This window comes from Piliocolobus tephrosceles, chromosome 21, assembly GCF_002776525.5.
Source record: "Piliocolobus tephrosceles isolate RC106 chromosome 21, ASM277652v3, whole genome shotgun sequence".
In the NCBI taxonomy this organism is placed as follows: Eukaryota; Metazoa; Chordata; class Mammalia; order Primates; family Cercopithecidae; genus Piliocolobus; species Piliocolobus tephrosceles.
Genome location: NC_045454.1, coordinates 5,744,189 through 5,757,716, shown reverse-complemented (window position 1 = coordinate 5,757,716; position 13,528 = coordinate 5,744,189). Strand labels below are relative to the sequence as shown.

General features: G+C 46.2%; 1 protein-coding gene and 1 pseudogene across 2 annotated transcripts in view; both read right to left on the bottom strand.

The window, feature by feature from the left end:
• Positions 1 to 9,956, bottom strand: part of ZNF83 (zinc finger protein 83) — a 27,960-nt gene extending 18,004 nt beyond the window's left edge. The window contains exons 1-3 of the mRNA XM_026448829.1: positions 9,875 to 9,956; positions 7,722 to 7,960; positions 4,491 to 4,578 (exon numbers count right to left, since the gene is read on the bottom strand). Coding sequence (XP_026304614.1) covers positions 4,491 to 4,505 — 15 coding nt within the window. The 5' untranslated portion in view covers positions 4,506 to 4,578; positions 7,722 to 7,960; positions 9,875 to 9,956. The remainder of the gene's footprint in view (positions 1 to 4,490; positions 4,579 to 7,721; positions 7,961 to 9,874) is intronic.
• LOC111530343 lies at positions 1,718 to 3,688 on the bottom strand (annotated as a pseudogene). The gene has a single exon (XR_002727776.2). The product of XR_002727776.2 is annotated as a Golgi apparatus membrane protein TVP23 homolog B pseudogene (transcript).
• Positions 9,957 to 13,528: the final 3,572 nt, after the last annotated feature.

Genomic DNA, 13,528 nt, shown 5'->3' with positions numbered 1-13,528 from the left:
AAAAAAAAAAAAAATTGGGGGCTGGGCATGGTGGCTCACACCTGTAATCCCAGCACTTTGGGAGGCCAAGGTGTGTGGATCACCTGAGGCCTGGAGTTCAAGACCAGCCTAGCCAACGTGGCGAAATCCTGTGTCTACTAAAAATAGAAAAATTAGCCAGGCATGGTGGCAGGCACCTGTAATCCCAGCTACTTAGGAGGCTGAAGCAGGAGAATCCCTTGAACTTGGGAGGTGGAAGTTGCAATGAGCTGAGATCATGCCAGTATACTCTGGCCTGAGCAAGAAGAGCAAAAGTCAGTCTCAAAAAAATAAAAAATAACTATTGGGTACTGGGCTTAATGCCAAAGTGATGAAATACTCTACAACAAAACCCCGATGACACGAGTTTACCTGTGTAACAAACCTTCACATGTAGTGCCAAACCTAAAGTAAAAAAAGAATATAATTTTTAAAAAATTTACTGCTGATTTTTTTCTGAAGTCTCATAACGATGCAGAAATACACATATATGAGACTTGCTCTGACACATGGCACAGAATTGACAGTAGCGGCTCCCCAGTGAGGTTGGAAAGAGGGTGGAGGACGTGACAGGGAAAGGAGATGCTTTATGGCCAACGGCCTAAGATGCAGCTTTGCTTAGAGTTTTACCACAAGACAAATATATTCATTGGCCAGGTGTGGTGGCTCATGCCTGTAATCCCAGCACTTTGGGAGGCCTAAGGTAGGCGGATCACCTGTGGTCGGGAGTTCGAGACCAGCCTGGCCAACATGGAGAAACCTCATCTCTTCTAAAAATACAAAATTAGCCGGGCATGGTGATGCATGCCTGTAGTACCAGCTACTCAGGAGGCTGAGGAAGGAGAATCACTTCAATCCAAAAGGTGGAGGTTGCAGTGAGCAAAGATCACGCCATTGCACTCCAGACTGGGCCACAAGAGTGACACTCTCTCAAAATAAATAACAAATATATACATCATGTGATGTTTAAGTGTAAAAGTATATATTTACTAATAATTGGTGGGGCTGGGCACCATGGCTCACGCCTGTAATCCCAGCACTATAGGAGGCTAAGGCGGAAGGATCACCTGAGGTTAGCCTGGCCAACATGATGAAACCCCCTGTCTACTAAAAATACAAAAAGATTAGACAGGTGTGGTGGCACGTGCCTGTAATCTCAGGTACTTGGGAGGCTGAGGCAGGAGAATCACTTGAACTCGGAAGGTGGAGGTTGCAGTAAGCTGAGATCATGCCACTGCACCCCAGCCTGGGCGACAGAGCAAGACTCCATCTCAAAACAATAATAATAATAATAACAGGTGGAATGAGAATATGGCTCAATCCTCTAGGATACAAAAGTACTTCTCCCATTGCTGAAAAAAATTGTAACTTTTTTTCCTTGTAAACCGTAGAATTTTTTTTTTTTTTTTTTTTTTTTGAGACAGAGTCTCGCTCTGTCACCCAGGCTGGAGTGCAGTGGCCGGATCTCAGCTCACTGCAAGCTCTGCCTCCCGGGTTCACGCCATTCTCCTGCCTCAGCCTCCCGAGTAGCTAGGACTACAGGCGCCCGCCACCTCGCCCGGCTAGTGTTTTGTATTTTTTAGTAGAGACGGGGTTTCACCGTGTTAGCCAGGATGGTCTCGATCTGCTGACCTCGTGATCCGCCCGTCTTGGCCTCCCAAAGTGCTGGGATTACAGACGTGAGCCACCGCGCCCGGCCGTAAACAGTAGAATTTTATACAAATATAAACTTTTGCACCTTCAAAGTTATCACTTCAATAAGACACTTATTCAATTAAACAAATAATCTTAAAAACTATTTTAACAATGTACAAATATATTCACAGCATAATCTGCTGATTAAGACTTCAACAAAGTTTATAATACCTGTAACAGAATTTACAAATGCCTACAATAGTTTCTGGATTGGTTTACAGTTACACAGAATGCTTTAAGAAATACCATTAATACAAATGCATAATTTACAATATCCCCATTATAGCAAGAAAAAAATTCAGAAAGTAAAATGTCTTTTAGGCATTTATTATGCCAAGTATGTAAATGATTATTCTCATTATGACATGAGAATAATGCTCTTTTAGTGGTAAAAGATCTATTAGCTCAAGGTCCACTGAGGAGCTTTCAATCTAGCTATCCTTTCTGTAAAATAAATAGAACAGCAGCAATCTCTGGGTATTCCTTAAACAAACTATGATGATTCCACTTATATTAACTGGGCCTTCAATAAATGACTTCTTACAAATAATAAGATTTTAGAAAGTAGTTAATACCACTGGCTCTAATCGTTTTCACTTGCTTGCATATGTTTAAGAAATTTCCCCACGAAGTACATATTAAAAACTAACAACAATTTCTAACTTATACGTAAGCCAAAGTGCTCACTCTTACCATGGAAGCAAAATTTACTTCTGAAAATAATCTACAGAAATAGTATGTAAACACATAGAGCTTTGAGACAGACTAAGAACATCCTCCTATGTTTTATGGATCAAAATGCAAAGGTCTCCATTACCTATGTAAATGACCACTTTCATTAACTTGGGATATAGTGATATTCCACGGCTGTGTGCATACCTGTGGAACATGTGCATACCTACACCACAGAATAAATCCTGACAATGTTTCTAGTGCCAGCATATACTTTCTAGCCCCAAATGCTGGAAAGGAAATAAAAACTTAATATGAAAACTACTTTTCCTTTTTATAAATAAAGCTTTTAAGTGGAAAAACAAAGCCAACACTCCTCGTTGCAACATGGACTAAGCTCTAAAAGGTTCAGAGTCAAGAATCTCTTCAGTTGTTCCCCAATGTAACAAAGCACATAAGTTTTCTCTATTCAGGAAGTCTGATCATCTCCAGTGTTTTGTTGTAAGAGCTGCTTTCCAAAATATGAAGTAGCCATGCTGGTTAAATTCTTTCTGCTGCCCACCTTACACCTGATGTAACCATACGGGTTGGCACCTTGTAGCACCACACCCATGATAACCATCGCCAACCACTTTACTCTGAAGGAGAAGAGTGCACTAAAGGCAAATATCGCCACAGCACTGGACGGGCAGTAAAGTCCCAACCAAAAGATTCCTGAGTCAGCCTCTGACACAGTTTTATTCCCTTGAGAGGACTCCTTTCTAGATTCAAATACCCAGTGGCTCTTTCCACCTTCAGCAATGTGATTCCACCAACGTAGGCCAACCATTAATCTACCTGTGACATTCTTCACTGCCCAAAAGTCACACGACAACGAGATAATTGTCACCATACAGGTAATAAAGCTGCTGCTGAGCAACTCAGAGCAGACAGACGACGACCGGACTGACTCCAAAGAATAAGTGGAAAAATGCTGCTACTGGATGTCTGATTTTGGATTTTCTTGGTCTATTAGTCATCTCCTCTTCTGCATCAAACAGTGAAACATCTTCAGTGTCATCATTACTATCCTGCTGCAACATGGCGGCCCCAATTGTAACTATTTTTACCGAAAACACCTGTTTCACAAGCCTCTCCACAGTAACACCACAATCTCCAAGAGCTCAGTGTGCTAACAATGGTTTCAAGAATCTCTAGCAGGCCAGGTGTGGCGGCTCACGCCTGTAATCCCAGCTCCTTGGGAGGCCGAGGCGGGAGGATCACGAGGTCAGGAGATCGAGACCATCCTGTCTAATAGAGTGAAACCCCATCTCTACTAAATACAAAAAAAAAAAATTAGCCGGGCGCCTATAGTCCCAGCTACTCAGGAGGCTGAGGCAGGAGAATGGCGTGAACCCGGGAGGCGGAAGTTGCAGTGAGCCAAGATTGCGCCACTGCACTCCAGCCTGGGCAACAGGGTGAGACTCTGTCTCAAAAAAAAAAAGAAAAGAAAAAAAAAAAAGAATCTCTAGTTATTATTTAGGTTGATTTCATATTCTTAAAATAATGATGGAATAAAACACCTTGTATCATTCATGTCTGTGTATGACCTTTCCATTCTAATTAGTAAGATTTTTGGAGTCAGGAATAGAGTAACTCACTCAACTACCTACAAATACAGTATAAAATCAGGAAGAAAATATTTCCCCTTATTGGTCTCCTTTTCTAGAATTTACCACGTACTTTGTGCCCATTAATAGGTGACTTCCATTGGCAGCTGCTCTAATCCTGGTCCACAGAGAGCTGACAGAGCATCCAGATGTGGCCCCTGAACAATCCCCGCTGCCCAACAGCACTGACACCACGGGACCCTCACCCCGTCTCCATCCATGTCTGGTGTGAGCCCTTCCCAGGCCCATGCCCAGTGCCGCCTCTTCCCAAGTTCATGTCACTGGGTCAGGAGAGACGGAATCTAAGCGAGATGAGAGGGACTGAGGGAAGGCACGGGTGAGTGTGAGCAAACCTGTCAGGCAGGAAGCTTCAGACTCAGAGAAGATTCCCAACTCCAAGGCCCAGCGTTGCTAAGAGGAAGGAGACAGAACAATCCACCGAGAATATCATCTCACCTGAGGAGGAGCCATCCCTGACTCCTTTGCTTTCCTCTTCCTTTTCTGGATTTCTTCTTCACGTACCAAGAGTCCTTAGAAGTCGGTCCTGAATGTTAAAAATACGTTGTTTATTGCTCAGAATCAACACACCCCGTCCCTGTAACACAACCACACATACAAAGGAGACCCCACCCCGTGGAAATATGGTCCCCTCTGCTGCCCACTGCACCAGAGACAATAAACTCTTACAGGAAAACCCCCGCACCTTCCTGGAGAAGTCCACACACACGCTGCAGCAGTGGGGAGCTGGGCTGAAAGGAGCGCCTCTTCAGGGCACAGACCCAGCCCTGACCAAACCTCATGCAGAGGCTGGGTGCAGTGGCTCGTGCCTGTCATCCCAGCACTCTGGGATGCTGAGGTGGGTGGATCGCTTAATCTCAGGGGTTTGAGATCAGCCTGAGCAACATGGTGAAACCCCATCTTTACCAAAATGTGAAAACGTAGTCAGGCATGATGGTGCATGTCTGTGTGTCTATGGTCCCAGCTACTTTGGAAGCTGAGGTGGGAGAATTGCTTAAGCTCAGGAGTTCGAGACCAGCATGCCAACATGTTGAAACACTCTGTCTACTAAAAATACAACAATTGGGCCGGTCGCGGTGGCTCATGCCTGTAATACTAGCACTCTGAAAGGCCAAGGCGGGCGGATTGCTTGACATCAGGAGTTCGAGAGCAGCCTGGCCAACATAGTGAAACCCCGTCTCAACTAAAAATACAAAAAGTGGCTGGGCTTGGTGGGCATCTGTAATCCCAGCTACTTGGGAGGCTGAGGCAAGAGAATCCCGAGAATCTGGGAATCTGAGATTGTGGTGAGCCAAAATCACACCACTGCACTCCAGCCTTTCCCAGGCTGGGAAATTCCATCTAAAACAAATAAACAAACAAAAAATCAAAAAATCAAAACATTATGTAGACCAGGTTCGGTGGCTCTTTCCTGTAATCTCAGTACTCTGGGCAGCCAAGGCAGGAGGATACTTTGAGCCCAGGATTTTGAGACCAGCCTGGGAAAACAGTGAAATCTCGTTTCTACAAAAAAAAAAAAAAAAAAAAAAAAAAACCCCACAACGATGGGCTTCTTGGTGGCTCATGACTGTGGTCCCAGCTACTCAGGAAGCTGAGGTAGGAGGATTACTTGAGCCCAGGAGGACCAGGCTGCAGTTAGAGATCATGCCACTGCACTCTAGCCTAGGCAATTGGCCACACCCTGTCTCTTAATATTAGTTAATTAATTAAGTTAAAAATTATGTGACAACAGAAAGGAATTTTTTTCCCACTTCACTGCCCCACTCCCTACCCCACTCTGGGAAAAGGGAACAGACTGACTCACAAGTGAATAAGTCGCTCCACTCTGGCTGAATAGGGATTCCAAGTGGAAGCTCACCTCTGAGGCCAAGATTTATAGAATGCACATATCTTATAGATAGGATTCTTAAAACTCTCAATCTCATCTGTATAATTTAAGCAAGTCTTAAGTTACAAGATTATATACAAAGAAGTCAACATGTCACAACCAATCGTATCCAATGAGCTCACCCACTCATCTAAACCCAAAGTCTCCCACCCCTTTTTTTCTTTTGAGACAGGTCTTGCTCTGTTGACCAGGCTGGAGTGCAGTGACATGCTCTCGCCTCACTGCAGCCTGGACCTCCTGGGCTCAAGTGATTCTTCTGTCTCTGCCTTCAGAGTAGCTGGGACTACAGGTGTCTACCATCATGCCCAGTTAATTTTTTTTGGCGGAGATGGGGGTCTCACTATGCGGACCAAGCTGGACTCGAACTCCTGGACTCAAGCAATCTTCTTGCCTCAGTCTCCAAAAGTGCTGGGATTACAGGCGTTAGCCACTGTGCCCAGCCCCTCTTTCTTCATTACTATGCTTCCTTTTCTAATTCTGTACCTATCTCTCATTCTCCCCTTCTCTCTCTAGCTCTTGTTTTCTTTAATTTCCCTGGGATTCTGCTCTTCATTTTGTACCCCTCTCCTCTTCTGCTGTTTATCCCCTTCTTCCCTCCATTCCTTCTCTTCCACATCTTCTGTTCCATCCTCGCAACTTACCTAACTTCTTGCTGCTCCTTATCCCCAGTCGTTCCATCATCCTCAATCTTGATATATTTCCATCTCTTCTCCCATCTCTGCACCTCCTCTGCTCTCCCTGTTAAATTCTCTCTTCCCTGTTATACCCCCCTGTCCCCACTCTCTGGAACCCCAGTCCTCAGGGGTCCTCCCTGCTGTGGTTCTCCCTCTGTTCTCCTTGCCACCAGCACCACTCTGCTGTTTGCCCTGCTCCAAATGCCTCCTCCTCTCCCTCACCCTGTTGAGCCTCCGTCTTTGCTGCCCTTCTCCCTACCTTGCTGTCCTTCATCTCTCTGTACATCTAGCTTTTCTCCACATTTCTCCAGTTGCTTTTCTCCTCCTGCTTTCTTATCGTTTTCTTTTCACTTTTGCTGTCTCTTGGTAAATCCCTCACCATCCTCTGCCATCTGTTGTGGGTCTTTCTCATTCTTCTTTTCTCTGTCTCAGGTTTTCTACTGCTGTCTCCTGAAGCCTTTGGCCCACACAATCACAGGAGGGTTTCGAGTAAGACGCCCGCATCCCGGGGGAGCGCATTTTCCAGTGGCTGGAGCTGGGCAGGCAAGAACACCCCATATCACAGGACAAGCCCCGGGCACCTCCCCAACGCGGTCTCAGGGGAAGCGGTGACTGCAGAGGGGAGACCTGGGAAACTGCAGGGCCCGGCGCGAGGAGGGACGTGGGGGCGTCTTAAGACAAGGGTGGGGGTCTGCAGGATTCCAGGACCAGGCAGAGGAGGCGGCCTCCCTGGGACTGAGGTCCCGGCGCTGCCCTCCAGTGGCCTACGAAGGCGAGGGTGGGAGGCTCCCAGGGAGGTAATCCAGCTCTCGGGTGAGGACTTCAAAAAGCGCGGGGCGGGAGGAGTCAGAAAATGGTTTTGAGCAGGAAAACTACGCGACAGGAAGTGTAACACTGCCCTACAGCAGAAAGACCGGGGCCGGCCCAGCCCCAGGGCGACTTTAAACCCAAAAGAAAGCAATATCCGGACTCTCATGGGAACGTCTCAATTTGTCCTGGGTGAAGGAAGAAGGGCGAGAATTTCCAGGTCTGTAGGGACCCCACGTTTCAGGTATAGAAGCGCAGGGGGCCTGCTAAGCCCAGACTTAATACAAGAGCGAAACTCACCGCCGCGCTGTGACCTTCACTCCACGAAACCCGCTTCCGGGTTTGCGCGAATCTGCGCACGCAGTACGGAAGCCAGGTCTGGGCGGGGCCCGCGAGGAGGTGGGCAGGGCCTTGAGGAGTAGGGGCGGGGCGGGGCGGAAGGCGGAGAGACTTTCCTCTTTAGAACCGGCAGAGGGCGGGGCCAGGGCGGGACCTGTGCCTCTCTCAGCCTCGTTCCCAGCGTGTCTGTTTCCAGGAGGCTGAGGAAGGAGAATCGCTTGAACCCGGGAAGCAGAGGTTGCAGTGAGCCAAGATCAGACCACTGCAGTCCAACCTGAGTGACAGAGCAAGACTCCATCTCCAAAAAATGACTCTACCAAAACTTATTTCAGAATTTGTTTTTAAATTAAAAAACAGGCTGTGCATGGTGGCTCAAAGATGTAATCCCATAAATTTGAGAGGCAGATACAGCTGTATCACTTGAGCCCAGGAGTTCGAGACCAGCATGGACAACATGGCAAATTCTGGTATCTACAAAAACCACAAATATCTGACTGAGTGAAGTGGCTCACACCTGTAATCCCAGCACTCTGGGAGGCCAAGGCAGGCAGAGTGCTTCAGGTCAGGAGTTTGAGACCACCCTGGCCAACATGGAGAAACCCCATTTTGTATTTTGTAAAAATACAAAAATGAGCCAGGTGTGGTGGTGCACACCTGTAATCCCAGCTACTTGGGAGGCTGAGGAAGGAGAATTGCTTGACCCCAGGAGGCAGAAGTTGCAGTGAGCTGGGATTGTTCCACTGCACTCCAGCCTGGGTGACAAAGACAAGCTTAAAAATAATAATAATAGTAATACAAACATTAGGCGGGCATGGTGGGGTGCACTTGTCATCCCAGCTACTCAGGAGGCTGAGGTGGGAAAATTACTTGAGCCCAGGAGGTTGATCACAGCTTCACTGAGCTGTGATCCTGCCACTGCACTCCAGCCTGGGCAACAATAAGAGTGTCTGAAAAAATTAAAATTAAAATTAAAAAATAAAAAACAACTAATGAAATAAAGAGGAACTAGAAAAAAAGGAAACACAGTACAAAAAGAGAACAAAATTAACTGTAATATTTCTTTTACCAAGCTCCACGTAGTAACAGAGACTCAGTCGCATCTTACCCTACTTCACTCCCCCACTCCCCACCCCACCCATGAAAAGGGAAGAGGGGGATCCACAACTAATGAGTCAAGTCACTGTCCTCTGGCTGAACAGGGGTTGCAAAGGGAAGCTAGACTCTATAAAATGCACCACACGTAGAGACAGGAGTTTGGCAACTCTCATTCCGATTTGGATAATTTTTAAAAATTTTAAATTTGTTACATTATAAAGAGAAGAAGCAACATGCCATCACTTCATCATCACATCCAATCAACTCACCGCTCATCTACACCCAGGGTCCCCCTTCGTCTTCATCACTGTTTCCCTCCCTCATTCTGTACATAGCTCTCATTCTCATCTTCTCTGAAATCAGAATTAGCCTGGTGTGGTGGCACATGTCTGTCTGTCATTCTACCTCCTTGGCAGGCTAATGTGACTATCACTTGAGCCCACGAATCTGAGGCTGCTGAAAACTAGAATTGTGCCACTGCACTCCAGGCTGGGCCCAGAGTGACACCCTGTCTCTTAAAAAAAAAAGTTTTGAATCAGAGACATATTGACATCCTAGTGTAGCTTCAAATGCATTACAAAATCAGACACAAAAATATCTCCGCTAATTTGTCTCCATTTCCAGAATTTACCACATATTAGTGTACATTAATGTATGACTTTCATATGCAGTTTCTCTGATCTGGTCCAGAAAGAGCTAAACGTGCATCTAGATGTGGCCCCTGAACAATCCCTGCTGCCCAACATCACTGACAGCACAGGACCCTCACCCCGTCTCCATCCATGTCTGGTGTGAGCCCTTCCCAGGACCATGCCCAGGGGAGCCTCTTCCCAAGCTCATTCACTAGGTTATAGGAGATGGAATTTAAGTGAAGATGACAAGGACTGAGAAAAGCCTTGGGTGAGTGCGAGCAAACGTGTGAGGCAGGACGCTTCAGACTCACAGAAGACTGGCTACTACAATACCTGGCATTTCAGAAAGGAAAGAGACAGCAGAATCCACCGAGGAATCTCACTCACCTGAGGAAGAGCCATCCCTGGATCCTTTTCTTTGCTCTTCTTGGTGGCTTCCTCATGTAACATGAGTCTTTGGAAATCAATCCTGAATGTGAAAAAAAAAAAAAAAAATTCAGAGATTTAATGTTTAGAAATCACTCACTCCTTTCCTGTGACAAAACACACACACAGGGGAGACCTCACCCCGGAGAAAGACGGTCCTCTGCTGCCCACTGCACCAGAGGTCATGTAGACATAAAAACGTCCCACAGGAAGACCTACAAGGGTAATTTTGACCCGTTTTCAGATCTTGCTCCCCTCCTGGAAAAGTTCACACACACGCTGAAGCAGGGCACAGATCTGACACTAACCAAACCCCATGCAGACCACAGCATCCTCACCTCCCTGTGGATCGCAGGCTGATCTCAGCTCTCAACATGGAAACAATTTCCTTGATGTTCAATGCTGGATACATATGAGAATCACCAGCGCCATTGCAAGAATTATTGAGGGTGGGTTTAATCCTATGATAATAGCAATCTCTGATAAAACAGCATAAAAGATGTATTTGCAAAATGCCTGAGAACACTAACACTATGTGAAGCCAGGGTTGAGCTCCATTCAGACGGCACCAGCCCAGCACAGCCCCACCTTCTGGCTCTGCTCTCTGCTTGGGGAATTGTTCTCACCGGGATCCAGTGAACGGTGAAGGAGCAAAAAGAATCACACAGAACAGGCAACATAGACCATAGAGCAGAGGTGGGGGTTAAGGTGGGCCTGTAATGTCACATGGAGGGCTGTGGGAGATCACAAATCTTTCCATAGAGAAGGTGATGTCAGAACAAAACTTAGGGATGAAATACTGCTTGTCACTTGCAGCTGACGGGCCAGAGTCCTAGAAAGAGGAATAGCCTACGTGAAGGCCCTGAGACAGGAGCAACCTCAGCCCCAGAAAAAGGAAAAAGGCCTGCATGGCTGGAGCAGAGGAAGCAAGGAGGACACAGGCAGGAGATGAAGTCAGAGGGGTCCTGGGAGCACAGATCCATAGGGATGAGGTCTTGAAACATTTTTCCCCCACACCTCAAAAGAATTTTGGAAATGATGTATTTTCTCACTCCTTTTATGTATACATGCAACTTTTGCTTTATGTTATAAATTATTTATGTTATAAATTATAACACTTACAAATAATGGAGTTCATTTCCCATATTTAAAATACATGCTGCCGAGTTCAGCTAAGTTCCTGGAAGTACACTGTCACCCCCACCTGAGATGTTGGGGACTGCAAGGGAATGTGTTTGGGGGTTCAGGAAGTCACTTTTGGACGCATGAAGGTGGAGATACCTGTTTGCTGTCCCAGAAGAGAGCTGAGGAGACAACTGGACACAGGATTGTAGAGCTCAGGGGAGAAATCTGCAAGGGACATGGAGTCGTTTATGTGGGTTAAAGCTGTGAGATGAGATGATAAGGAAGGGTAGTGGGTGTGGACAGAGACAAGAAGTGGTTGGAGATGATTTGAGTCTAATCCCCTGTTTTCTCCATTCCTGTGCTTTTGTTTCTTACATTTTTGGAGGACCAGAATCCACTTAAAATTCAAATTACAACTAAGCACCTCCCTCTCCTACCGGAAAAACCACACACTCCATTTTGCCCATCATTTCAGGGTCAGTGTCACTCTGACTGAGCTTTTCTGGTCTTCTCCCTCACCTGTATGTTACAGGCGGGCTCACCGAGGTTCACAGCAGGGGACGTTTCCCCAAGTCATCCTGAGAAGCTGTGAGTTTTGGAAGGAGGAGTCGCTGGTTTTCATGTGATGGCCAGGAAGGGTCTACAGGCTGCTTTGGTCATCCTCCTCTAGAAAATTCCAGGACTGGCCATATGTGGTGGCTAATCCCAGCACTTCGGAAGGCTGAAACAAGCGGATCAGTCGAGCTCAGGAGTTGGAGACACCAACCTGGCAACGTGGTGAAATCCCGTCCTACCAAAAGTGCAGAAAACAAGCCTGGTGTGGTGGTGTGCATCTGTGGTCCCAGCAATTTGGGAGTCTGACTGGGGTGGATCATTTGGGCCTCGGAAGCAGAGGTTGCAGTGAGGCAAGATCGTGCCAATACACTCAAGCATGGGTGACAGAGTAACACTCTGTCTCAAAAAAAGAAAAAGAAATTTCCAGGACCATCTTTTATATACCCGAGCAAAAGAAATGTCTCTTTCAACGTCTAAGGTTCTGATGGCAAGAATCCTAAACATGTAATTATTTTCCCAGAAAAATGACAGTAATATATCCAAAATAAACACAATTGTGAACACATAGCTATAGGTGTTTAAAACACTGAAAAAGAGGCAGTGGTAGACATGAGATCTGAGCGAATGTTTTTTTCATGAACACATGGGCTCTGCTGGAACAAGGTTCCAAGTCAATCCTGCCCATCCTTCAACATCTGCAAAGAATATCATGGACCAGAGAAACTTGAGGGGAACGTTTCCTCAGAAGCTCACAGTTCACCATTTTATCAGATGACATAAGGAAAGAAAATGGAGTAATAGGCTAGTTGAACTAAATTTTGATGTTAGCATAAAGAAAAAAAGGCCCTGGGGCCAGGAGTGGTGGCTCATGCCTGAAATCCCAGCATTTTGGGAGGCCAGGGTGGGCGGATCACCTGACATAAGGAATTCGAGACCAGCCTGACCAACATGGAAAAATCCCATCTCTACTAAAATACAAAATTAGCCAGGCATGGTGGCACATGTCTGTAATCCCAGCTACTCCGGAGGCTGAGGCAGGAGAATTGCTTGAACCCGGGAGGCAGAAGTTGCTGTGATCCGAGATCACGCCTTTGCACTCCAGTCTGGGCAACAAGAGCAAAACTCCAACTAAAAAAAAAAAAAAAGAAAAGAAAAAATGAAAATAGGTCCTTGATATCTTTATCAAGAAACAACCTAAAATCATTTATCAGGTAATAGAAAGTGTTTCCAATGTATCATGCAGACAAGAAAGCATGCAGTCCTCAATGTAAACTGAACACAATTTCATAAAGACACGATTTTAAGATAGTTAAAAATATATACATCTAATGAAATGCGGGGTCAAAGAAGAAAATTTTGAACACATATTAGAGTTGGAAAACAATGATGTGGGTTCATAAGATTCTACCAAAGCTTATTTGAGAAGTAGTTATTTTTTTTTTTTTTGAGACAGAGTCTAGCTCTATCCGCCAGTCGATCTTGGCTCACTGCAACCTCAGTTTCCCGGGTTCAAGTGATTCTCCTGCCTCAGCCTCCCGAGTAGCTGGGATTACAGGCGCCCATCACCACACCCAGTTAATTTCTGTATTTTAGTCGAGACGAGGTTTCACTGTATTGGCCTGGCTGGTCTCCAACTCCTGACCTCAGGTTATCTGCCCGCCTCAGTCTCCCCAAAGTGCTGGGATTATAGGCATGAGCTACTGTGCATGGCCTATTATTATTTTTAATTAAGAAAGAAGGCGGGTGTGGTGGCTCAAGTCTGTAGTCCCAGCACTTTGGGAGGCCGATGCGGCTGGATCGCTTGAGGCCTGGAGTTGGAGACCAGCCTGAGCAACAAGGCGAAAGCCCGTCTCTACCAAGAACACAAAAATTAGCGCAGTGTTGTGGCGGGCGGCTGTAGTCCCCGCTACTCTGGAGGCTGAGGTGGGAGGATCC